Below are 27,139 nucleotides of genomic sequence, written 5' to 3' on the forward strand. Positions count from 1 at the left end.
CTGGGTCCTGTTGAGGAGGGCAGGGCCAGAGAGGCACTTGCCTAAAGGCCCACAGCACGTCCCCGGCAGAGCTCTGATCCCTGGATGGGCCTGGGGCAGGGGAAGCTGGGGGACTGGGAAGCTGCAGGACGGAGTTTCTCCGCCTACCTGCCTGGTTCGTGGTGATGTTGACCACGGCGGCCCGGCGGGGCTCGGGGCTCAGGTCGGACACGCCATTGACGGCCTCGATCCAGAAGGAGTAATTCATGTGGGCCAGCAGGTTGGCCACCAGCAGGCTGGCCTGCACCAGGCTTGTCTGCTGGGGCACAAAGCGGGTGCCACTCCCACATGCCTCACAGCGGCTCAGTGCCCAGGGGCAGCGGCGGCACACGGCGTTGTAGGTGATGTCACTGCGGCCACCTGGGTCCAGGGGAGGGGCCCACTCCAGAGTCACCGATGTCCCATTCACACTGGAGATCAGGTTCACTGGTGCCGAGGGTGGCCCTGAGGGCAGAGGATGACAGATGGGGCAGTGGTTATTTATTTGGGCTGTCCTGTCTTCCTATCATCAGACCTGGGGCTCCCCAAGGGAAGGGCTCCCCATCATATTTAGGGCTCCTTAAGGATAAGGTCACATCTACTCCATCCTCTGGAGCCTCCCCAAGGGCAGAGTTTGTGTCTCTGCCATCAGACTGGGACCACAATGTCAGAGTCTGGGCGCAGAACCCTGGGACCCCATCCCCCCCACCCATCAGGACCACCATGATCCCAGGGTTTGGGCATCCCAGTGCTCACCCAGAGCGGGAGAGAGACCGCACAGTCCCGGGGGCGCCCACAGCAGCCACCCCGTGTGTAAGTGACCCAGGTATCTGCAGCCACATCTATTCCTTGACCCTTCTGTGCCGGATCTGATACAAAATGCCACTGAGCACGCACTGTGGAATTAAGTGGAGGCCCCCGGAAGCCCACCGCGTATCCCCATGGCTGTGTGCACCAAGCAGCTGCTCCCCAACCCCGGGCATGGGAGCCTCTGTCTGGGCAGCACAAAGACTTTGGAGAGAGAGAGGGGTGACCCCTTGGTTGAGGAGACCAGGACGTGGGGCTGGGGGCCTGAGGGGCTGGGGTGGGGGTTTGAGCCAAGAGGGCATGAGGGTCTGTGGGGACCCCTGGCCTCAGAATTCCAGTTCTCAGAATCCCAGGCAGAGAATCTTAGATCTTCAGAAGATAGAATTGTAAGATCTTGGAATCAGAATCTTACAATCTGAAGAGAAGAGAATTTTAACATCTGAAGGGTATAGAATACTAAAAGCTCAGCCTTTATGGTCTTAAGCTTTCCAGAACCTAAAAGCACTGAACTGTGGGTTTGGAAAGAAACTAGAGTCCAGCCAGCTTCACGCAAGCGTCCATGACCTGGGGCTGGACTCGCCTTGCCGAGGAGCCCACACTGTCACCATGTCACCCGGCCACTTTTTCTGCCCCAACAGGTCCCACATGGGGAAAATGCACAGATCTGGGCAGGGCAGTGGTGGGAGGGTGGGCGTGTGTGTCTGTATGTATGTGCACAAGCATATGAGCATGAACGTACCTGGGCCCTCGCCTGCCATGTGCGGGGAGGCTGGGGCTGGGTGGTGATGAATGCATGGGAGGGGCAGATGGGGGTCGATGCTTGGGCAGATTCAGAGCAAAATCAGAATAGTCTGAAGTGCCTCTTGCCCTACCACAAAAGCCCAGGGTTGGCAACTGGGCTGGGTTGGGCAGGCTGTGGTCCCTCCCCAGGCCTGGAATGGGAGTATGAGTGGCCCGTCAGGACAGATGAGAGGAGAGAATCCAGGAGCTGCATCAGCAGAAGGTAGGACAGTCACGTGGCCCTGCAGGCAATGGGCGCAGAATCCCCTCATACCTCAGGTCTGCAGGGCACGTGCACATGCAGCCACACCCTCTCCAGGCACATGCACCCTTGCAGGGCCAGGTGTGCACACGCGCACACACACGTGCTGAGCTCACAAGACACCCTCATTCAAGCTTTACAAGGACTTCTGAGTCCCCTTCAGGTACCCAGATGTACACACACCTACACACACACACACCTCCTCCTAAGAATCCTTAATATATGTGACAAATCCTTTATATATGTGAGCTCAACTACATGTCGCACATTTACACGCAGGCATCCAAACACGATACAGGCGTCATCTGTAAGAGCAGCTGCCCACGCAAACACATGCAACCACACAATCACTGCAGGGGTCCCAGGGCACACACAGAATCAGACATGCAAACTCCATGTGTACACACACACACACACACACTATACACATGTAAGGCAGCTCTCAGCATTCAGCAGTTCCAACAAGTTCATCAAAGATGATGGTGATGGAGGGGTTGCTGCCCTAACCCTCACCCTCTCCGCACAGGCGAGCACCCTGGCTTGCCCACCTGGCCCCCAGGACATCGGCATTGCTGCTAGATCAGAAGATGACAAAAACTGCCCAGTATGGGGAAAGAAGTGAGGCCAGCTCCATTCTGCCCTCCAGTGTAGGTGACACAGGACAGAGGCTGAGAGCCCAGAGAGGTCTAGGCCACCGTGGAGGGGTCAGAGTCACCCCCACCGCCTGACCCCAGACTGACCTCTGGCTCAAGAGAGCCACCTGCCCCTGCCCCACAAGCAGAGAACTGGCTCTCTGAGGCCTGGAGGACCAAACATAGGGGCCCGGCCCAGTCTTGGGCTCCAGGGTGCTGGCATCTCAGAGTGGTACTCACGGGTGCAGGCTGAGGACGGCGGGTCCAGGGCTGCGCGGTAGTAGCTGAGGTCACAGTGGCAGGCTTGGGCGGCTGGAGCTGCAGAGTGGCTGTGGGGAGGGCAGCGGGCGCACAGCTGGTCCCCAGCGGCTGACTTGTAGAAGCCCAGCTCACAGGCTGTGGAGGAGAAGGCAGCTGCCCATGAGCCAGCAGGGCCACCCTGGCAGGCCTCGGGGACAGCTCACACTGCGGCCCACAGCTTCCTGAGGGGTCCCCCAGAGGGACGGAGGTGCAGACCTTCACACTGCCCAGTGCTGCCCTCATTTGCAGGGGGCAGAACTGAAGCGCAGAGGGGGCCTGTGTCTTCCACAGGGTTCCACAGCTAGTCAGGGCAGAGCTGAGGTTCAGACCCTGACATGGGGGTCCCAGCCTCAAATTCAGCCCCACCCCTGAGCATCTCCAAATTCCCCAGCCCTCCTCTAATTGACCCCTCCCCCAGGCCCTGTCTCCAGCTTTAGGCGTGGAGATGCTGTCCTTCTCTCCCTTATGGGACACTGGTCCTTACGCGCGACGCCAGCCTAGGGGCCAGGGCCGTGGGGCTGAGGATCAAATGCCCAGGAAGTGACTTGGGTGGGATGAGGAAGCAGGCCAGGGACGGGGGTGTTGGGAATGCGACTAGAAAGGGGGGGACACCTGGTAAGACCCATCGCTCCCAAACACGGGCAGACATGGAGCCACCTCCATAAAAATACAGATTCCTGGCCCCACCACAGATAGCTGAGTTAGAAGAGCCAGGGCAGGTACCTGGGGTCTGTTTTACAAGCCCCCGTGGGAGGGTGACTATCCAAGAAGCGCAGGCTCCTCCCCTCCCAGGCCCACACTGTCACTGTCACTGTCACTGTGGCTGGGACTGACCCTCTCTCTAGCCACTGCCGCACCCTACCTCATCTCTCACCCACAGCAGCCTTCAGACTTGGCTTCCAGCCCTGCCTCCCCCCACCCAGCTGCCTGCGTGATCATGCATTCAGTCAACCACTGTTCATGAGCACAACTCTGGACCAGGCCTGTTTGGGCCTTGGAGGGCTGTGAACCAGAGCCACTGGCTCTCAGCTGTGATCACTGCTAGGAGGGAGGGAGAGAACAAGGGGGCTAAGGTGATGGAAGGGTAAATGGTGGGAGGAGCTACTTCCCAGGGGAGGAGATGATATTTGAGTTGTGGCCTAAAGAATAAGAACGAGTCCACTGTGCAGGGAGCGGGATACCCTAGGTTGAGGGAGTCTCCAAAATGCATATCTCACTCAGTCACTGCCTGTTTCATGCCTCACAGGTTCCCCACGGCTTAGACAATGAAACCTGGTGTTCAAATCCCTCCCTGCCTGGCCAAAACCCACTTGGAACCTCCTTTAGTGCTGCCCCTCACCCCCATCCTTAGGCCAGACTAAAGCACTGGCTGATCCCCATACCCAGCAGTCTGATTCCTGCCTTGGGGCCTTTGCACGTGCTGTGCCCTCTTCCTGTGATGTCTTTTCTCCTTTGTCCACCTACTGAGCTCCTCTTTTAAGATTAATTTTGACTGTCCCTTCTGGAACTCTAGACACACACACACACACACACACACACACACACACACAAACGACCATTCCCCGCCCTGCTCCTGCAGCCCCTGCTTGGCCTCACCACCTGCAACACTATGGCTATACTCGCTTGCCAGTATCTGACTCTCCTTCTAGACTGGGAGGCCCCTGTGGGCAGATCCTTGCAAACAGAGTAGGACTCCCTCACCCATCTCAATGTCCCAGAACCTGGTCCAGTGCTAGCCCTGGACAGATGCTGTTAAACTCCAGGCAGGAGTTTTCAAATTGAATGGATCCCACCATTATCTGCTCTGGGCAGAGACCCCAGAGGTTCAGGTGGACCAAATGCCACCCAGCCAGACAGCTCCCAGCTCCGTCCATGGAACTGAAGTCCTTTGCAACAGGGACCACTGGGAAGCTCACTGTGGTTCTCTCTCCCCTAAATCCTGTTCTGGAAAAGTCAGTGCCTGAGAGAAGCTTCAATTACAAAGACACCATGCCATTGCAGAGTATTTCTTCTCTGGATGTTGATTGTATCTCTTTATTATAAAAGCTAAAACCAGGTTCATTTGTAAAATTCTACAAACTTGAGAGAAAACTTGGAGTCAGGAGAAATGGTAACGCCCTGAAGTTGCTTCATACTCTAGAAAGCTGCAGAGCCAGAAAGAGCTTGTAAGTTGCAGGGTAGGGAAAATACGCCCCAGTGTTGCAACATCTTTCCCTCTCCTCCAGAGGATCCCATGAGGGCTCTGGTCTGCCTAGGGGCTGAGCTCAGGTCTAGGAGCTTGGAGTCGTGGGGAGTCTTGATTGACACACTGTGATCTCGCCTCCTCTTCCCAGAAGTCCCCCCGGGAGGCTCAGTCCTGGGGCACAGCCTTGGGCACAGGCTCCTTCTGAACCCCGGGGGCTGCTGGGGGTGGCATCATCAGAAGAGGGCTTTGCATTTTGTCAGCAAATATTTGTTGAACCTGTTATTGAGCTGAATGACAGTAATCCTCACTGTAATGATCCAGTCCACAACGATTAGCATCTCAGAGACCGTTTGCTTCTTCCCTCCCTCGTTTATTCCTTTCCCCAACATTTACTGAGCTTCTACTATGGACCCAAGAGAAGTAAGAGCTGGGCCTGCTCTTAGGGAGCTTCCAGGGCATTGGGAGATGGACAGGCAAAGCCTCATGGCGTGATGTGGGGCCTGAGGGAAGCCAGCACCACGGCTGGCCCTGCAAGTCTCTGACCCTTTCCAGGGCCCACCTGGTCCTTGTCAGGCCCGAGCAGAAGCCCGGGCATAGCACCTGGGTTCCTGTCCTCGTCTAACCCCCTTTATCTGAGCTCGGTGACATTAGGCAAGTTGCTGGAAGTCAGTTTCCTCGTCTCTAAGGTGGAGATCATAATTCTACCCGCCTTAGAGGGAGATGGCAAAGATGACATGAGTGAAGACACGTAAATTCATGCCAGGGCAGTGCCTGGCACTTGTTGTTATAACAATTTGATGTAGCTGGAATTCTTACAATTGTACGACAGAAGAGGAAACAGAGGCTCAGGGAGCCTGAGTGCCTTGCCCCAGGTTCCCAGCAGAGCCAGAATGTGCAGCCAGGGCGGGGAGCCTCTGGAGCTATGGCCTTCCCCCGTCCTCCCAGCACCGTCCCAGAGCTAAGAGATGGCTGCGCCGCTGTGGCTCACCTGTCGGCAGTTCTCACAAGCTCGGCTAATACCCATATGGCTATAATGTGTCAAGGCCAGATTAATCCACGCAATGAAAATAAAATAATCTTTAATAAGAATACTAATCACCAGGCCTCAGGGAGCCCAGAGACCTGGAGGCTGGGCCGGGAATTAATGGCTGAGACAGATGGAGCGGCTCTGGGCTGGGGCCCGGCCCTGCCTGTCGACCCAGGGTGCTTCCGGAGCCTGCACGTGCCTGGGTGTTGGGCCTCGAGCCAGGAGGGGCTCCTGCCCCTGCCGAGGGCACCTTGCCCAGGCCTCCTGTCAGGCCAGCAGCTGCCTGTGGCCCTGGCCACCTCTCTGCTCTCCCCCGCAAAGAGCCGGAGATTTGACAAATAAGGTGTCCGCTGGTGGACAACCAAAGGAAATTAATTCTAAATCAGATTTTAAACACAGTCAGGAAGGCAAAAGAGCTCGCTGTTCCTGCTCCCCCTCCGAAATGAGACTCTCTGATATTTATAGAAAGATGATTAGGGCTGCGAAGGGTGATTTATATTCTGCGTCCAGGTGACAGGAAGGACAGCAACCAGGACTTCAGGCTCTGAGCCGCTGCTCCGCTGGGTGATGCGCTGAGAGGCCCTTCCCCTTTCTGGGGTGAACCAGGGTGTGGGGGGTGCTGGGGAGTGCAGCCTGGTGTGGGGAGGTCACTGGATCCGGAGTTGTGGAGTGTGGGGAGCTTCCTCTGGGCAAGGAGTTGGGAAATGTGAGATTCTATCAACCACCCCTCGCTGTGTGCCCTTGGGCTAGTCACTTCACTTCTCTGGGCCTCCAATTCCCCAGTGGTAAACTGGACGAGCCCCACATGGCTCTGACATTTTTCCATGGGTCTCTGAGGTCTGAGTGCAATCTAAGCAAGGCCTCTAAAGAGCCATGTGACCTGGCGGGTCCCTTATCCCAGGCTATACTGTCTTCTGCAAAATCAAGTACTGCCTGGCCACCTTCTGAGGGTGCCTCTGAGGGCAAAACCCGAGACAGGGAGGGCAGCTGTCGAAGGGGGCCTGGCCCCTGCTGTGGGTCTCAGGCTGTCAACCCCTGCTCCTGTCACTAGAAGGACAAAAGCTCAGGACTGGGCAAGCTGAGACCCCCTGACTCCACGCCCTTCCTCTCCTTAACTGTTTGCTGAGAGAATTGCCCAAAAGGGATCAGGATGTCCTCGAACCAGGCAGGGGCCCCATGGACCTCAGCAGGTCTCCTGAAGACTCCCTCAGGCCGGGCAGGGGCAGCCCCAGATTGCAGAAGACATCTCAAGTATTGCAGGAAAGGTACCCCACTCTGTTCCCAGCCCTTCCTTTGCCCCAGGCCATCCACCAAGGAGCCAGGCAGCTCTAAAGAGGTCAAGGGCTTCTCCAGGGGTAGAAAGGGGGACCTGGAGGTAGAAAGGTAGAAAGCTCTTGGACCTGGCTCCCATTTGTGAAGGGCCTTAGTTTGGGACCCGTGCTGACCTTCCCAAATGAGGTTACACAGCCACAGAAGCCACCAACGGGGCTGAGAAATGTCTTTCCTTGTGCGACTTAAAACGGGCTTTCCATTCCCAAATCTCACTGCCTGCAGTGCACTATGAATTAATATTTTTTATAAAACTTGTAATTATCTTGCAACTGGCATAATTACGTTGTATTATGATTTAAATGTAAAATTCAAAATATGCTGCAATTCCCTAACCCCACTTCAGCATTTCTTTTTATTTGCTATTAATGTGGCAGCAGTGCCAGGGAATAGGAGTGGCCTTGGCCTCTCCCAGCCCCCGTGAGGTCCTGCCACTCAGGCCCTGGGGTTTCCACTCAGAGCCCCGCCCCTGATGCGCTGTGAACATTGGGCAAGACACATCCCCTCTCTGGGCTCTGCTTCCCTCTTCTGCCACACGGGGAGACTGCAGCGTTACCTGAGACCTCCAAGCGAGGTCTTGACCCCAAAGACAGGAGGGCAGGTCTCCTTCCTACAGACAAATGTGGCTCAGTTCACCCGGGACAAATGATTGGCGTATTTGTACTCGCTGGCTAAATCCAGACTTGGGGACGGTGGCCGACCCTGAGTGCATATGCACCGGCCAACCAGCCAGATTGTTATGACTTATGCTGTACCAGTTGCTAACCATCCATCCGAATGCTACCCCAGGGAGGAGGGAAGTGGGGCTTTGCAGAGGGCTTTGTGCACAGAGGAAGCAATTGAAGGTGCTGGAGTCAGGCAACCTGGGATCAGATCACTACTCTGCTACTTAAGTTGAGGGACCTCAGTTTTTCTTATCAGTAAAATGGGACTATAATACTTATCTTAAAGGACTGTTGTAAGGATAAGAAACTGCTAAGTCCCCAGAGGCAGGGACTCCCTGTACCTGTATCCCCAATGCCGGGACACAGTAGATGCTCAGCAGAATGGATAACTATTACAACATCAAAGACGAAAAATCATCACTAAGGTCCTTCATTAGCCCCACCTGAATGAGGGGAGGTTTGGAGCAGCTCTGGCGGACAAAGCAGCCCGGGGCAGGCCAGGGACGCTAAAAAGCCTGTACCTGCCTCAGAGCAATACAGATCTGTCTTCAGCCTCCAGCTCTCACTAGCTGTAAGGCCTAAGCAGATAACACTACCTCTTACACCTCAGCTTCCCCATCTGTAAAATGGAACTGTGATACCTGCCTTGCTGCAATGAACAAATGAGCTGGTATGTGATGGGCCCCGCTACAAGCTGTGAAGGCAATAGGGGTGTTGGTTGTTTTTCTTCCCCGGTGCAAAACTGAGACATACAGGGCTGTTTGTGATAGTAACCATAGAGGCTTGTGGCCTGGGGAGCCTGGCAAACGAGGCTACAGAGGGCAGAACAAATCCAGAAATGGGCAAATGCCACAGAAGGTGCTTTGGGGTTTAGAGCTCAGGACAGGAGAAGACTCATAGAAACTGGGGATGTGAAACAAGATTTCTTAAGAAAACCAGAGAGCAGGTTGGACGTGGTAGCTCAAGCCTGTAATCCCAGCACTTTGGGAGGCCGAGGCAGGTGGATCACTTGAGTTCAGGAGTTTGAGACCAGCCTGGCCAACATGGTGAAATCTCGTCTCTAATAACAATACAAAAATTAGCTGGGCGTGGTGGCAGGCGCCTGTAATCCTAGCTACTCGGGAGGCTGAGGCAGGAGAACCGCTTGAACCCAGGAGGTGGAGGTTGCAGAGAGCTGAGATCACCCCATTGCACTCCAGCCTGGGCAACAAAAGTGAAAATTCCGTCTCAAAAAAAAAAAAAAAAAAAAAAAAAAAGAGAAAACCAGAGAGTCTCTGGGAAGGGCTTCAAAGGGCCTGGTGGCTGCAGGGAAGATCCTGGCCCCAGAGATCTCTGGGCAAGACGGCTCCTAAGTGGAGCCAGCTGGACTCCGGCCCCACCTGTTATCACCTGAGGCTGTCAGCCTATGTCATGCCCAGTCCTATTAGCGCTCAGGGGCCTTTCCTGCCTGCCTGCTGGGGGCAGAGGGATGGGTGATGAGGACTAAAAGTCCTTCTCACTGTGGCCCCAGGGCCTGTGTAGTAGCAGCAAAAGGCTAGGAGCATATTCCCAGCAGCTGACAAGGGCCCCGTTCCAGTTTTCACTAAGGGTATCTGGGGACAGGCTCTTGTCTCTCTGATCCCTGCATAGGAACAACCTCCTCCCTTTCACCTCCTCTGTCCAGGGGATCCAGTGATCTCAACAGCCAGGCTTCACTGAGCCCGGGGGGCTGAGCCATCATGTGCCCAGCCACTCGTGAGACCAAAGAAAACGACAGAGAGAAGCCAGGCCAAGACCAGGAACAGCTGGACACCTGCTGTTTGTCCACACAAGCTTGCTTAGTGTTCCCCACTCTTGGGGTACCTGGCTGCACAGACTCCTCCACATGCACACATACACGCGCACACCATGCATTTACACTCATGTATACATGCACGCACACATGCACACAATCATGCACACATGCACACATACACTCATGCACACACACATACATACACTCACGCACACATGCACACAGTGCACACATACACTCATGCACACACACGCATACATACACTCACGCACACATGCATACATACACTCACGCACACATGCACACAGTGCACACATACACTCATGCACACACATGCATACATACACTCATGCACACATGGACACATGCGTGCATGCGTGCATATATACACACATGCATGCACATGTACACATATACTCATGCACACACATACACTCACACATATGCACACAAGTACACATGCATACATGCACACATGCGTACATACTCTTAAACATGCACACACACATATACACATGTACACGTACACACACATACACGCACAGGTGCACACATGCATACATACACATGCACACATACACACATGCATACACTCACGCACATGCACACGCACGTACACACACGGACACATGCATACATACACACGCACACACGTGCACACACGCACATGCACACACATACACACATGCACACATACACATGCACACATGCACACATACACTCATGCACACATGCATACATACACACACATATGCACACACACACGCACACACACGCTTACACTCATGCACACAGGCATAGACTCACGCACACATGCACACATTCACGCACACACGCACACACACGTACACATACACACACTCATGCACACATGCATACGTACACTCACACACATGCACACACGTACACATACATTCACGCACACATGCACAGGCAAGCACACACTCGCACTCACGCATACATGCACACATGCATACACTCACGCATCATGCATACACATACATACATATGCCATATGCACACATGCACACATATGCATACACTCATGCACACATGCACACACAGATGCACTCACGCACACATGCACACACACACATGCACTCACGCACACGTGCACACACATATGCACTCACGCACACAGGAACACACATTCACACATTCATGCACACAGGAACACACACATGCACACATTCACGCACACAGGCACATGCATGCACACATTCACACATACACATGCACACATACACACATATGCATACACTCACGCACACATGCATACACATGCATACACACGCCACATGCACACACATGCACACATAGTCACGCACACATGCACACATGCACACATAACTCACGCACACATGCACACACACACACGCACACATGTACACACCCACACATGCACACACGTACACTCACGCATGCATGCATACACACACACGCCACATGCACACACATGCACACGTGCACACACAGGCATACATACACACATGCACACACACATGCACACAGGTATACATACACTCATGCACACGTGCACACACACGCACACATACTCATGCACACACATGCGCACACACACAGATGCACACAGGCATACATACACTCACGCACTTGCACACATACACTCATGCACACACTGGTAAACTCACGCACATGCACACACACGCACACATACACATGCATCCACTCACACACATGCACACACAAGCACACTACACTCACGCACATGCACACACGCATACACATGCACACACTCATGCACACACGCACACATGCACACACGTAAACAAACATGCACACATACACACGCACACATGCATAATACACTAATGCACAAATGTGTGCAGACACGCCCACATGCACACCCATGCACATTCACGCACACATGCACACACATGCATATTCACGCACACATGCACACACACATGCATACATACACTCGCACACCTGCACACACACATGCACACATATACTCACGCACACATGCACACACATACGCACACATACACACAGGCACACACACACGCATATTCACACACACGCACACATGCACACATACACTCATGCACACATACGTATGCACACATGCTCACATACACATGCACACAGGCACACACACATGCACACATACACTCATCCACACATACACTCATGCACACATGCGCACACGCACACATGCACACATACACTCACGCACACAGGCACACACGCATACATTCACATACATATGCACACATGCACACATACACTCACGCACACATGCACACACTCACATGCACACATACACTCACACACACAGGCACACACACATGCACACATACACTCACGCACACAGGCACACACACATGCACATACACTCACGTACACATGCACACACACATGCACACATGCATACATACACTCACGCACACATGCACACACACACATGCACACACACACTCATGCACATCACCTGGGCCTAGGCTCCCTCATCTGCATGCCCTGCTCCTGCTCCGACACAGGAACCCAGCAGCACACCTATGGGTACAGCTGCCACCCTGAGTCGTGGCCCAGGGGCTCTCTGCTCACTGTCCTCCTCCACAAGGGCCTTGCCTGTCTTCTCGCACAGGTCCCTGATAAGTTCCCCCTGAACAGAAGCAGCCTGTTCAGGGCCCCAGGGACAGGCCCAACCCAGACTGTACTCCCTGGGTGCCCTGGGCTTCATACCCCTCACTGTGCTCATTCACCCAGGGCCCCGGTCCCACTTCCCTCTACCCTACAGGTCAGAAGTTCAGCGGTTTCGAGCACCAACTCTGGAGCCAGACTTCTGAGTTGAAATCCCAGCTCTGCCAACCCCAGCTGCATGACCTTGGGCAAGTTGTTTTGCCTCACTGTGTCTCCTCATCTATAAAACCAGGATAATAGTAGTTCCTACATCATAGTGTAGTGGCCAGGATTCAATGAGTTAATACTCACAAAGTGCTTAGAACTATGTCTGACCTGAGTTAGCCCGCGGTATCATTCCCTAATCCGGGTAGGAATTCCATAGCATACCCAATTGCACAGGCCTTTAGCTGTACCCCCACAGAAGGCACCACCCGGCTAAAGTCTGTTTCCCTCCCTCTCCCCTCCCCCATCTTGCTCCCACGTCCTTCCCCAACACACGGACACAGGTGGCCTGGCGTATTTGCTGATGTAGGAACACTGGAGGTTTATCCATCTTCCCAGGGGCTGTGTGGGCCACCCAGGTGCCTGTGGGCTCTGACGTCCCCCCTTACACCCTGGCAGCTGTGCCCAGACCAAGCGCCGCTGCCGGCTGACCCATGCCCAGGCCATGGTGCGCTCACCCACACAGGCATCCCGCCGCTCCTCGTAGCCAGCACTGCACACGCATTTGCCGATGGGCACGAGCCACTCGCCCTCCGCGCTGCAGTACATCTTGGGTGTGTCCCGCTCCTCTGAGTGCCGCACACACTGGCCCCTCACCTCCACCAGTGAGGACGAGTCAGCCCCCGTCACTGCCTCTGAGAAGGCAGCCAGATTGCGCACCATGGCGGGGCACTTCTTATAGTAGATGCGGAGAGAGAGGATGGCCAGGCAGGCACCTATGTCCTGGAAGGCCAGGTAGAAGCCACGCTTGCTGAGGGGACCCACACCGCGCACCTCCGTGTTGAGCTTGAGACGCCGCACACCAAGGTCGGCACCTGTGAAGCTCTCGTCGGCCGCAATGGTGTCGATTTTGAGGAACTGGCTTTCTTGTGTGCTGGCCCCCAGGTCGCGGTCCGACTCCAGGTAGTAGAGGTTGAAGGTCTCCTTGCAGGTGCCCAGCACGCCGGGCATGCTGTTGCAGTCACGCAGGGTAAACTTGATCTCAGCATAGACGCGCCGGGCGCCGTCGCGGGGGACCCAGCTCGTGCGCAGCCAGTTGTTCTGGTTGGGGCTCATGACATTGCACACCTGGTATGTGTGGATGGGCTGGAAGGACTCGTCCACCTCGCTGATGGAGTCCCACTGTGGGCAGAGAGAACACAGCCACTACAGCAGAGCCAGCACCTCACCCTCTTTTGCCAATGACCCTGTGTTCTGTGCTGGGGATGCTGGCAAAAAAAAGACCAAGGAGTTGGCCTCCTGGTGGACTGTCATAGCTACTAGATGCCAGGCCCCCTGTAGACATGATCTCGCAGAGGGCCACGATCTTCCGGGAAAGTGTTATTTACTAACTCTTGAGATGAGGAAGTAGAGGCTCTGACCTGTGAGCCACACGTCTGAGGTCATGTCGTTATCGAGCGATGGCTGGACGGGAATCAGGCCTGTCTGATGCCAAAGCTCTGCCCTCACTTCTCTATGGCTCCTCCTATCTTTCTTAGAGTGGGAGGACTTGCCTGGGGAAGTCAGCAAGTCCAGTTTCTGTATCAGCTGCCAGAGGAATCTTTCTAATATATGAACCAGACTATGCCTTTCCCACTTCAAATCCTTCAGCAGCCTCTCCTGCACTGCTGCTTGTTGAGTGACTGCCTGATCCACAGCCTCCCTCCACCCTGCTCTTCTTGCTCTTCCCCTGGGCTGGCCTGGGTCCCACTCAAGGGAATCCCAGGATGTGAGAAAGTTGAGTGTTAATTGCTTCTGTGCTGCCTGCTGGCTGGGCATCAGTGATTCCGAAATAAACCAGACACTCTCGACAGAGTGAAAAGGTAACCCATGAAATGGGGGAAGCTATGTGCAAATCATGTAGCTGATAAGGGATTAATATCCAGAATACATAAAGAATTCCCACAACTCAACAACAGAAAAGAAACAGTCCGATTAGAAAATGGGCAAAGGACTTGAACAGACATTTCTCTAAAGAAAATATTCAGATGGCCAAATGGTACATGAAAAGATGCTCAACATCACTAATCATTAGGGAAATACAAATCAAAACCACAATGAGATATCACTTCATACCCATTAGGATGGCTGTTGTAAAAAAAAAAATAATAAGGCCAGGTGCGGTGGCTCATGCCTGTAATCCCAGCACTTTGGGAGGCCAAAGCAGGTGGATCACCTGAGGTCAGGAGTTCAAGACCAGCCTGGCCAACATGGCGAAACCCTGTCTCTACTAAAAATAGAAAAATTAGCCAGATGCAGTGGTGCGTGCCTATAATCCCAGCTACTCAGGAGGCTGCAGCAAGAACGTCACTTGAACTTGGGAGGCAGGGGTTGCAGTGAGCCAAGATCGCACTACTGTACTCCAGCCTGGGCAACAGAGTGAGACTCCCTCTCAAAAAAAAATAATAATAATGATAATAATAAGTGTTGGCAAGGATGTGGAGAAATTAGAACCCTGTGCATTACGCGTGGAATTGTAAAATAGTGCAGCTGCTGTGGAAAACAGTATGGCAGCTTCTCAAAGTGTTTAAAATAGAATTACCATATGATCTAGCAATCCCATTTCTGGGTATATATCCCAAAGAATTGAAAGCAGGGTCTCAAAAAGATATTTGTACACCCCTATTCATAGCAGCATTATTCACAATAGCCACAATGTAGAAGGAACCCAACTGTACGTCAATGAACCAGTAGACAAGCAAAATGTGGCATACACCTACAATGGAGTATTAGCCTTAAAAGGGAAGGAAATTCTGATACACCTTAAAGACATGCCAAACGAAATAAGCTAGAAACAAAAAATAAATATTGTTAGGATTCCACGTATACGCACTACCTAGAGTAGTCAGATTTAGAGAGACAGAAAGTAGAATGCTGGTTGTCAGGGGCTGGCAGGGAGGGGGCAGTTACTGTTTAAGGGTGTGGAGTTTCCGTTTTGCAGAATGAATGGAGTTCTGGCAGTGGTGGTGGTTATGGCCACACAGCAATGTGAATGCACTACATGTAACCGAGGTGTGCACTTAAAAAGGGTTAAGACGGTAAACTTTACATTATGTGTATTTCACCAGAATAAACAAGAAAGAAAGAAAGATGCCTGGCTGGGCGCGGTGGCTCACGCCTATAATCCCAGCACTTTGGGAAGCTGAGGCGGGCAGATCACGAGATCAGGAGATCGACACCACCCTGGCTAACACAGTGAAACCCCGTCTCTACTAAAAATACAAAAAATTAGCCGGGCATGGTGGCGGGCGCCTGTAGTCCCAGCTACTCAGGAGGCTGAGGCAGGAGAATGGCATGAACCTGGGAGACGGAGTTTCCAGTGAGCCGAGATTGTGCCACTGCACTCCAGCCTGGGCAATAGAGCGAGACTCCGTCTCAAAAAAAGAAAGATGCCAAGAACACTCCCTGTCCTCAAGTGCCCTGGGTCCACCAGACTAGGCAGAGCAAGGTGAAGAGCTGAGGGAATCCAGGTGGGCAAGACTCCCAGGCCCCTCCCCAGCCCTCCTGGGTGTGGGCATCTGTAGTTTACCTGTCAACCTGGCACTGCAATGAAGCAGGACCCTCTTGCAAGGGTGGAGGTCTGCAGAAGACAGGGGAGGGGAGAGCCCTAGCTTCCTCGGCTGCTGAGCACCGGCTGGCCAGGAGCAGTCCTTGTTGAGCTGACTTCAGGGACTCATGAGGGCTCCGAGGAGGAGCTGGAGGATGAGGGCAGAGGGAGGGGTTGGTCTCTGGGCCCGTCCTGGTTCCTCCACACATGCAACACCCTGACCTTTTTCAATTGTCCTTGAACTAGAGATCCTATTGCTTAAAAGGGGAGGGGGCTTCATGACCAGATGCTCTGAGAACCTGTGGAGTTCTGGGCTTATTCCACAAGCACTAGAGAGAAGGTCATGGGCATCTCAAGTCTTTTTCTGCCCATCCCAAGCCCCTCCATCTAATCTCGTCTTGATCCTCAGTGCCCACATCTGTAAAATGGGACTCAAACAGGCCCCACTTGAGCGAGGTTTGAGAGGATGCAGTGCAAAAATTTCTGCAAAGTGCTTAGCTCAGGTCTGGCACAGGAAGGCCGTTGACAAATGGCCCTAATATGATACTGAACTGGCAGCATCTTCACAGCCCACCGTGCCTGCCTCCAGGGACCATATGGGAGGATTTCCTGCTTCCAAAGGGGCCCCAGGGAGTGCCAGCCTCACCTGAAAGAGTTTAGGCTTCCGAGTCTCCCCGACCCAAGAAGGACCCCTGCTCCACACCCCGCTTTGCTGTCAGAGGCTCCAAGCAGCGCAGCATCACATCTGGGGTTAAAGTCATTGTCACAATTAATGGAGCACCAAAGAGCCAGCCAGCTGCTCCCTGTCTGTTTCCTACCAGGGACCTGGATAAATTAATCAGCTCAGTCTGAGTCTACTCCAGCTGCCCCACCGGGGCCAATGGTCTGGCCTAGCCCTGCCAGCCCCGGGAGCTGCTGATGCCCAGAGTGGCACAGACTCCTGGAGGTCTGGTGCAAGGGCAGAATCAGCCCTGTTCTCTGCCTGGGGCACCCCCACCCCATGATGGGTGCCACTCTCATCTCCGCTGCTTCTCAAGCCCAAAAACTGACTCTGGCACGCTGCTCCCCCAACTCTGTCCTCCTCCCATATCAGAATGCAGCGAACCAGCTGTGCAGCGCTTGGTGAGGCACATCCCTTCTCTGAGGCTTGGGCTTCTCTTCTGTAAAATGGGGTAGCGAATGTCTGCTCCTTCCATCTACTCCAGGGGGTGGTGAGAATCCAGTGAGACAATGGAAACTAACCTGCCCACTTACCTAAAGCAGCATTTGTTAGTCCATGTTAATTAGCCAGAGCAGGCGGAGCACTTCCCAGCGTGTGGAAGTTCCCGGGAGCAGAGGGAAGGACGCAGCCTGATGAAGAGCAGGGGGTCTGGGCCAGACCTCCCCTAGTCTTGGTAGAATTGCTTCGCCTCTGAGAGCTTTCAGTTTCTCGTTGGTAAAATGGCCTTTTCATGTATCAGCCCATCGATGGCACTGCACGGAGCAGTTCTAAGATTGTCCCCACGTTATAAATGAGGAGGTGGAGGCGAAGTAAGTGATCTCCCTGAATGACACTGACTACAGGAGGCGGAGCCCCCGCTCATCAGGACCCAGTGCCCTGGCCCTTCAGGCTCTGCACCTGTCTGATAATCGGGTAACATTTCTGAGGCTGGAGACTGCCCTGGGTGACCCTTGTCCTCAAGCTACTGAATGGACTCCAGAGTCAGAGGGGTGGATAGAACCTCAAGGACCATCTCTAGAGGTTCCCCCTCCCAGCTGGGCAGGAGAATCACCTGGAAAGTTTATTATTTTTAATTTTTATTTTTTGAGACAAGATCTCTCTCTATCACCCAGGCTGGAGTACACTGGCTCACTGCAGCCTTGACCTCCCAGGCTCAAGCGATCCTCCTACCTCAGCCTCCCGAGTAGCTGGGACCACAAGTGTGCACCACCACGCCCAGCTAATTTTAATTTTTTTTTTTTTGTAGAGAAAGGGTCTCACTATGTTGCCAAGGCTGGTCTTGAACTCCTGGTCGCAAGCAAGCCTCCTAAAATGCTATGATTACAGGTGTGAGCCACCATGCCTGGCTCCCTGGAAAGCTAATTAAACAGAAGATTCCCAGGCCCCTCCACAGACCTCCTGGATGTGGGACTCTGCATGCCTCACCTGCTAGCCTGGCACAGGTTCAAGCTCTAGAGTTTGCGAATCAGGCATCTCATTCCAGCCTTCCCTCCTCTCCGAGAAACCCCAGTCTCCAGGCCCCCCGAAGATGGCAGGTGGTCCCTGCCTCAGCAGAGAGTGCAGGCTTGCCTCCCCATCTCATGAAACGGTCACAGAGTGGGCCTCACTGCCTGCAGTTTGAAGGTGGCGTAAGGGACTCACCGCAGGCTCTGGGCCCACAGAGACCCAAGTTTGAGTCCCAGCTTGCCATCAGCTGGAACCTGCTTGATGATGGGCAAATTACTCCTCACTGCCCTGAGCCTCAGCTTCCTCACCTGTGAAGTGCGGTGGTTGCACCCACCTCAAGGATTGGTTGTGGGGAGTGATGAGATCATGCCTGTGACCTGCTCAGAGCTCAGCGAATCTAAGTTGCCTGATTTGTTCTAACTCGCGAATGCAATGCCAGAACGCTGAGCTATGCTTTATAGCGCCCTGCACGAAAACCCACCTAAGACTGCCAGTGTGAGCATCTAAAACACGAGGCCAGCCATGCTCCCCACCTGCTGAAAACCCTGACAATTCCTCGCTACCCTAAACACCAAGTCCGGTGCTCTGAGCGGGATAAAGACACCCCGGAGCCAGCCAGGACCCAGGCGTGCCCTCCTAGCTGCTGGGACTCAGGGGAATGCCATCTCAGCCAATCGCCATGCAGTGAGGGAGGGACCAGGACCCACCTCCTCATGGGTGGAACCCTGCCACGGTGGGGGCCAGCTCACTGCACCAAAGCCCTTCCACACCACGCTCACGCGAGGAAGACAGCCACACCAAGGAATTTTACAGATGGGGGAACTGACGCGCCGGGAGGTAAAGGGACACCTCAAGAACCTGGCGTCTGTCCTCAGGCAGTGGTGCTGGGTCAGGCGACCAAGGCTTCCTCCAGGCTTGGGGACCTGGAGAGCCAGGGCCATGTGGCCTGCCCCCGGCTCCCGGGAGCCCGGTGCATGAGGGCTGATAACAGGCTCAGCTCACTGCTGCCTGGTGACCAGACCCCCAGAGAGAGAGGAGCGGGGCCGTGTCTAGACTTCCAACCACAGGCCCCCCACAAAAGGCCCAGATGAAAACTCTACCCAAAGTCAAGAAAGGCTCTTCATAAATGTCAACTGTTGGTGTCGTTATCATCATTATCATTATTATTATTATCCCTCTGTCCTCAGAGCCATAAAAGCTGAATGTGGACATGAAAGAACTCAAGTATGCACGATGTGCTTGCGCCTGTGGCAGGGATGTGTGCATGTGTGTGTATGCGCGTGCGTGTTGTGCGTGCATGTGTGTGTACACACGTGCATGTGTGTGCACGTGTGTACACACGTGCGTGTGTGCACGCATGTGTGTGTATGCGTGCGTGTGTGTGCGCATGTGTGTGTACGCGCGTTTGTGTGTGTGTGCATGTGTGTACGCGCATGCGTGTGCTTGTGTGTCTGCGCGTGCATGCGTGTGCATGTGTGTACGCGCGTGCGTGTGTGCGCGCATGTGTGTACACGCGTGCGTGTGTGCTTGTGTGTACGCGCGTGCGTGTGTGCATGTGTGTGTACGCGCGTGCGTGTGTGCGCGCATGTGTGTATGCGCGTGCGTGTGTGCTTGTGTGTACGTGCGTGCATGTGTGTGCATTTGTGTGTACGCACGTGCATGTGTGTGTGCATGTGTGTGTTTCTGAGCATGCTGGTGAGAGGAAGTTCATGTGACAGTAACTGTGTGAGATAATACACGTGAGTAACAATGTTAATGATCATCATAAAAGCCTACGTTCATTGAGGGCTCACCCTGTGCCAGACTTGGTGCCAAGACTGTGTCATCTGCTCTCACCCTGGCGCAGACCTAGGAGGTCATCACAGACTTGTCCCTTCCTATAGATGGGGAAACTGAGACTCAGAGAAGTGAAATGGTGACCCAAGGCCATCTGCTTGTCAAGGGCAGAGCCGGGATCTCACCAGGCTCATGGGCTCACTCCTACTCTACTGCTCTGCTCCCACAGGATTCAGAGAAGAGAAGCAGAGGGATGGGGCAGTGCAGCCTGCTCACTGCAGCCACTGCCCAGGAGGATGGGGGCACGGCCTGTGAGCACGTGACCCACAGCGACCTGAAGGCTGAGTCCAGAGTCTGTGGCCAGGCCTGGGAACTTGGCCACATTGGGGAGAGAGACAAGCAGAGACTCCAAAGGTTGGAGGACTGGTGAGGCCAGGGCAGCTGGGAGGGAGGGAGCAACCCAGAAGGCAGGAAGGCCTGGCTGGCCTTCTTTAGTCCGGGCCTGGCACCTCATGAATCTGTAGGATGCAGCCATGGGGATCCCCGGACCTAGGGCTTCAGACTTGAAGAATCAGGGATCTGGTGCCAGGGTTGGTTCTGTAATCTCAAGGGTCCGTATGCACCAAACTGTTAAGAGATCAGCAGCACTAACTGCTGTGTGCCCTTGGGTAAGTCCCTTGACCTCTCTGGGCCTCTGCTTCCTTTTGATCTATCTCATGCAGACTCTGTGAGTGGCAGCCTCTCTCTGCTCACAGAGGGATGACGTTGTCCCCAGTGCCCATCACTCACCCCATGAGCCGGATACGTGAGCCAGCCCCAGTCCCCATGGATGGTCGATGTGTCCAGCAAATTCACTGTAAAACAGGAGACAAGAGGGCATCAGTTACTTCTCCCCAGCTCCTCAAGAGCAGCCTGACCCAGCTACACTGGTCCACACTCAGCCCCCAGCACACAGCCCACACGGGTCCCTCTGCCTGAATGCCCTTTCTGTCTTCCCCTCTCCTTGAAGACCCAGTTTAAGTTCTTTCTCTTCCCTGAAGCCTTCCTCTCACCCTCTTGGCCAAAAAGTAATATTCTGAACTCCCAGAACACAAGCTGTTCCAAGTGCCAGACATCCTTGGCTGGTGGCACAGTGGGATAGTAAGAGGTGGGCTCGAAGCTGGCAGGCCTCAGAATCCCAGTTGTGCCACTTAGGAGCTGTGCGTCCCTGGGCAAGCCCCCTCACCTCCCTGAGCCTCAGCTTCCTCCTCTGTTAAATGGGGTGATAACGATTCCGGTCCCACAAGGCTTTTGTGATGATGACCTGACCCTTGTCTCCTGTAAGAGCCATGATGGCATTCAAAGTCCATGCTGCAAAGTCATACCTCCCATCTGAGGACTGGCCCCAGCTTCATAATTACCCTGTTCCCCCAGCACGGTGCCTGGCATCTAGCACGTCCTCTGTGCACATCTGGTGTGGAGGGGCTTAGGGGGGTAAGAGCTGCCTCTTAATGAGCACCTACTAGGTGCCAATATCTGCAAGGAGAGCTTGAGATGCCTCATCTGCGCCCCGCACAACAACCTGAGAGGCGGCCATTATTACCTCCATTTTACAGATAAAAGAACCGAGCCTCAGGGAGGTCCGGGAATGTGCCAAGAGCCCCACAGGTGTAGCTGGCGGGACTGGCATTCAGAGCACTTGCTGTAGCAACTGCAGGCCATCCACCATCCCTGGATGCTCGGGCCCGAGAAGCAGAATCTCTGGGTAGTCTCCACGGCAGGGAAGGAGCACTGGTCCAAAGGGCAAAGTCACTCTAAGTCAGGCCCTCTGCAAAGGGGACCCCGCAGGCTCAACATGGTAGGGAAAAGAGCCCAACTTGGGGGTCAGACATTCCTGGGCCCATGTCTCAAGGCAGCTACTTACTAGCAGGTGACTTTCAATTTTGTCGTCTGTAAAATGGGTTCATAGTACCTAAGGGTGGGATGAGGGTCACGAAAGTACGTGAAGCCTGGAGCCAGGGCTGGTCCTTACCAACACTAGTTCCCCTTCTCTAAGTCCCCCGCCCCCCGCCTCTCTCCATGTCCCTTGTGGTCACGCCCTCACTTAAGGTGATACAGATGCATTATGCTGTTTAGAAATCAGGGCTCCGGTTTCGGCCGTCTCTAACTGCTGTGTGTCCTTGGTTAAGTCCCTTCACCTCTCTGCTTCCTTTTGATCTAACTGGTGATTGCTATATGAGAGGGCTTTTGGCTCCAGAGTCCCACAGCTTTCCCTTTCACTCTGCCTTCCATGAACCTCTTCTCCCAGCCAACAGCCATGGGCTTTTACCCACCCCAATCAGCAGGCCTGGGCAGGTGACGGGGGTTAAAGGTGGAGCTCTCCTGGAACTTTCCCGCGGGGAGGCTGGTCGTCCTTCTGCCTGAGATTTGCATAGCTCTAAGCCTGCCCCTCAAAGACGGAGACAAGTGTCCTCAGGAAATGCTGGAGTGAGGATGCTCTTATTTGCTGATTTTCTCCTGCCTCTCACCCTCCCCACCCCACCGTCAGGGAGCCTGGAGGAGGCCGGCTGGAGTGGGGCTGGCAGAACTAGGGAAGGGGTTTCCATGCTCCTCCCTGCATTCCTCCCTGGGTCCCCAGGGGCCACTTGGGATCAGGGGACACAGCGAATGTCCGCAGAGGGACCTCCCCCTCCCCAAGCCGGCCCCACACCAGGGGCAGAGGCAGAGAGAAGGCTTCCCGCCTCCCTCCCTCCCTCCCTCTCAGGCAATGTAGAGAAAACTGGGTCAGGCAAGCTCTCTCCTCCTGCTGACTGGTGGGAGGGGGAGGGGGCCGCACTGCAGTTTCCCCCAGACCAGCAAAGCCGAGTTTGGGAAGATGGTGAGAGAAGGACACGTGTGGGTCCCCCCGCCCCACCCCGCATCCCGGACACAGGTCTCGGGGTGACTGGGCCCCTTCTGTGACCTGGCCTGGATGCAGCCCAGACCTGTCCCTATCCCGGAGCCACCCAAGTGGATGTCCACCGCTTAGGATTCTCCCCCTGGAGCGCGTGGGCTTCAGGGCCTGCAGACACCGCTCTCCAGGCCCTGCCCTCCTGGAGGAAGCCCCACCTTATCTGCAGCTGATTCTTGATCAACCAGTCAGGGGGATCAGATAATCCAAAGATAAGTCAAAAGTCAATTCTATCGGACTCAGGAAGGGCTATAGGATTCCAGGGCTGTTTGTTCCAATTCATTCCAGACCCTTCTCTGTCCCTCCCCTCCCTCCTCTTCCCCTGTCCCCATCTCCACCTTCCCCATCCATGTCCCCTTGAATGGGTGAGAACGCAGAGTGTCCCTTGAAGGAAGCCCCAAGTCCATAGGAGGTTTGATGAGCGCTGGAGAACGCCAGCATTAGGCCCACCCAGCCTGGGCCTGGGTCCCCTTGGGAATTCAGACCCTCTGGTCACCACAGCTGGCCTCTCTCCTGCCTCTTGCGCTGCCGGACTGTGAAGCCAATTCTTCTCCGTGGGCCCATCTCCCCACTTACAAAACACGGGGATTGGACTCCATGGTCTCCCAGGGCCCTTCAGTGAAGCGAAGCACTTAACTCCTCTGCCTCAGTTTCCTTAACTGAAAGATGTCCATAGGCAACCCTCCTAGGCCTATCTGCCTGGGCTGTTCTGGGGGGATCAAACGGGTCCCTCTCCTGCTCTGGGAAGCACAGATAACTCCTAAGCCGTTCCTGTTCGACTGTGGAAGGCATTATGCGATTTCTTTTTTTCTCCAGCACCGTCGCCTTCCCCCATTCCATTTCGCTGAGACTAATACTTAAATTGATTTACATTCCCTGAGGACGCAGCGCATGATGGTGAGGCTGGAGAATTCAGGGTGGCCAGGGGACATCAGCCAGGATTCTGAATGCCTTGGAGATCACTTCAAAGTGGAGGATAAGCCACACCAGAGAGGAACAAGCGGCCTGGGCCTGGCAGGGGTCAGGGGGCGACTCTGCAGGTGCAGGGCCCTTCCTGGGCCCACGGGCGCCCCAGCAAAGGCTCTGAGAGTGGCCTGGTATTTGGCCAGGCTAAGGTCCTGTCACCTTTGCTAGACCCAGCTGGGAGCAGAGCCCCCTCCCTGAGTTCCAACAGTCTCCTCGGCTGGCTCTGGTTGTTCTAGACCAGCCCAGGGACAGTGCTGGAGAGGACTCCCAGATGCGCCACATGGAACTCAGGTCCCGGGTCTCCACCCCATGGCTGTCTGACTCGCATGGGTAACCTGTGCCTGGCTGTGGGTACCCCGCTGCATTGATCGGAGAGGGCGTGGACTCTCGCCCTTGGGCTATGCCTCCCTTCACCCTGGACACAGACTTCCCCACCTGCCTCTCTCTCTAGACCCTGCCTCTTCCTCAGCTGCTGGCCCCCACCCACTGCACAGGTCCCCTCCCCAGACCCATGGTTTGTCCTCAGCACATGAGCCTGGTCCAAGCCCCCTCTTCGAGGGGCTCTGGGGCTACCAGCCTGTGATTCCAGAGGGTGCTGCCTCCTTCCCAGAGAAGAGAGTTGAGTCAGGGGGTTGGGGGTGCACCACCCGGCTCCCAGCGCCTCAATGGAGGGCTCCTCAGAGCCTGCAGGGCAAATGAACTGTCCCCTTCCCTCCACCCACCCTCGGAAAGCCATCTTCTCAGGCGCAGCTCCCAGGGCCCCAAGGCCTCTTAGATTCCAATCCTGCCCGCTTTCCTACTCCCCAGCACCCCCCAACCCCAGACCTCTCCCAGTGCCCCCGGAACCTGTGCCTTGTTACACCCACCCAGCCCTGCTCTGCCGGCATCTCACCTCTCGGCCACCCTGCCGTGCCCCTCCTGCATGCTGGGCCCTGGGTTCCTCCTCCTCCATGCTGGGCCCTGGGTTCATGGGAGACTATGATTTTATCTGTGTCTGTGTGTGTTTGTTGGTGCACATGCATTTCCGTGGGCATGGATGCAAGCGACGGGCTCCTTACATATATGGTGTGATGTATATATGTAGACACAGAGTTGCGTATTTTCATGTGTATGCATCTGTACGTGCATGTACATGTGTGTTTGTGCCCATGTGTACTGACTTCATTTCTGTGTGTGTGGCTGTGGATGTTATGTGGGGTGGGGAGACTGACTACACATGAGTCTCTACAGGCCTGGGTCACAAGTGTGAATCCCAAGTAGCCTGTGTGTGTGCTTGTGTGTAGGGTGGGATCTCGGTGAGCTGTGTGTGAAGGGCAGATGTGTGGTCTGTCTGGGCGTGGAAGAGCAGCACCGGCTCCAGAGTTCGCTCACACCTGGAAGTTCATCCTGGCAGGGTGAGGACCCAGCTCTGGTCCCTGAACATCAGCCCCGGGAGCCTGCACGGAGACGCTCTGGCTTCCTTGGGGCAGAGCTGTGGGAACAGAGGAGGGTCAGGGCAGGGGTTGGGGTGTGGGGAGTGGGACCCAGGGAAACCTCCTGAGCCGGTTGGAGCTGGGGTCTCCAGGGAGCTAAGGGGTGTGTGGATGGGAGGCTTAGGTGCTCCCTCTCAGCTCTTCTTGTGCCCCCACCACCAGAAGTCATTTCCCAGACCTTTTTGGTCCCAACGACTCAGTGCACCTCCCCACCCCAATCCTTCCTCCCACACAGGGCCCCAGAGTGACCCTGCCATCCCAGCCTTCTCTGACAAGACTTTGCTCTCCGGGGCCTGCCTGCCCCAATCTCTCTGTGGCCTCCCCATCCCCCAGCCCTCTCCTCCCCAAGCCGCTCCTGCTGCCCACGAAGCTGCCTCTCCTCCAGCTGGAACTCTCCTGCCCTCGCTTCTTATCCCCAGCCCGTCGCCAGACTGTGGCCCTCGGGCCCTGACCCCTCTCCCAGACTCTCATTCCGCACCCCTCCTTCCTGCCTCCCCTTAAAGCCAGTCCTGCTCTCCGGGGTCCCGTTTCTCAGCGCCTGGCTCCTATCTCTCAATGCCGTCCCCACCCCCTTTTCCTTCTGCCCTCTGAACCTCCTCCATTCTCCTGTCCCCCCATCCCCAGTGCCTACCCCCCGTCCTCTGTCCCCAACCCTGTTCCTTGCCCTACCTCACTGTACCCTCTCCTCCTTACCTCTTCTCTTGTGTTCTGTCCAGTCCTGTCCCCTTGTCCCCGGCGTCCGACCCTCAGTTTTCTGTCCCCAGCTGCACATCCCTCAGTCCTGTCTCCTGTCCTTTCCCACTGTCCCCCAGTCCCCGGTACCTGTCCGTCTTCCTCAAGCTCGCGGGTTCCCATCTCCACCGCTCTGTCCCTTAATCCCGGGTCTCTTCCGCGGTGCCACCCCGCCCCCCGGGCCGAGGGATCCCGGCCGCCTTGGAGCTCAGGGTCGATGCAAAGGAAGTTGTGCCGCAGGCAGCGCGCGCCGCGCCCCGCGCCCCTCGGCCGCCCCCGCCCCGCCGCCGCCGCTCACCTTCGCCGCGCGCCGCGGACACGCAGGTGGCCGCCGCCGCCGCGGCCGTGACGACCCAGAGCGCGGGGGGCAGGCGGCCCCGGGCGGGGGCCATGGCCGGGCCGGGCGGGCGGGGGCGCCGCGCACCCTCGGGCTCGGCCGCGGCGGCCCGCGCGTCGGGAGGGAGCGCGCTCCTTAGCTCTCCGCACACCCGGCCGGGCGCACACCCCGGCGCACACGCGGCTTCCAGCGCACACGCGGGCACCCGCACCCGCCGCCGCCGCCGCCGCCGCCCCGGGCGGGGGCCGGCCCGTCACAGCGCCGAGCCAATCAGCACCGAAGCGGGGGGGGTGGGGGACACTGAGCCCGCACCACGGCCACCCGGCCCGCGGCCACCGCCGCCGCACGTGCGCACGCCCACACTCCCCCGGTGGGCACCTTCGGGGGCGCGCCCCGCGCTGCGCACGTGGACTCAGGGCCCCAGTGCGCGAAGCCACCATCGGGACGTCCCGGCGACACCAGGACCAGACCCACCCAGGGATTCCCTCTGTGGACACACGCGCGGGCCGCACGTCCACCGCACGCTCGCTCCTGCACGCATGACCCCAACGCCGACTGCTTCGCGTGGTAACACACTCCGATGG

The 27,139-nt window shown here is 55.7% G+C and overlaps 1 protein-coding gene across 1 annotated transcript in view; it reads right to left on the bottom strand.

Annotated features, from left to right (window-relative positions):
• Positions 1-26,752, bottom strand: part of EPHA8 (EPH receptor A8) — a 41,378-nt gene extending 14,626 nt beyond the window's left edge. The window contains exons 1-5 of the mRNA XM_024231003.2: positions 26,517-26,752; positions 20,909-20,973; positions 13,109-13,772; positions 2,740-2,895; positions 148-483 (exon numbers count right to left, since the gene is read on the bottom strand). Of these exons, the coding sequence (XP_024086771.2) occupies positions 148-483; positions 2,740-2,895; positions 13,109-13,772; positions 20,909-20,973; positions 26,517-26,610 (1,315 nt within the window). The 5' untranslated portion in view covers positions 26,611-26,752. The remainder of the gene's footprint in view (positions 1-147; positions 484-2,739; positions 2,896-13,108; positions 13,773-20,908; positions 20,974-26,516) is intronic.
• Between the last annotated feature and the right edge of the window lie 387 nt (positions 26,753-27,139).

The sequence above is a fragment of the Pongo abelii genome, chromosome 1, assembly GCF_028885655.2.
Source record: "Pongo abelii isolate AG06213 chromosome 1, NHGRI_mPonAbe1-v2.0_pri, whole genome shotgun sequence".
Taxonomy (NCBI): domain Eukaryota; kingdom Metazoa; phylum Chordata; class Mammalia; order Primates; family Hominidae; genus Pongo; species Pongo abelii.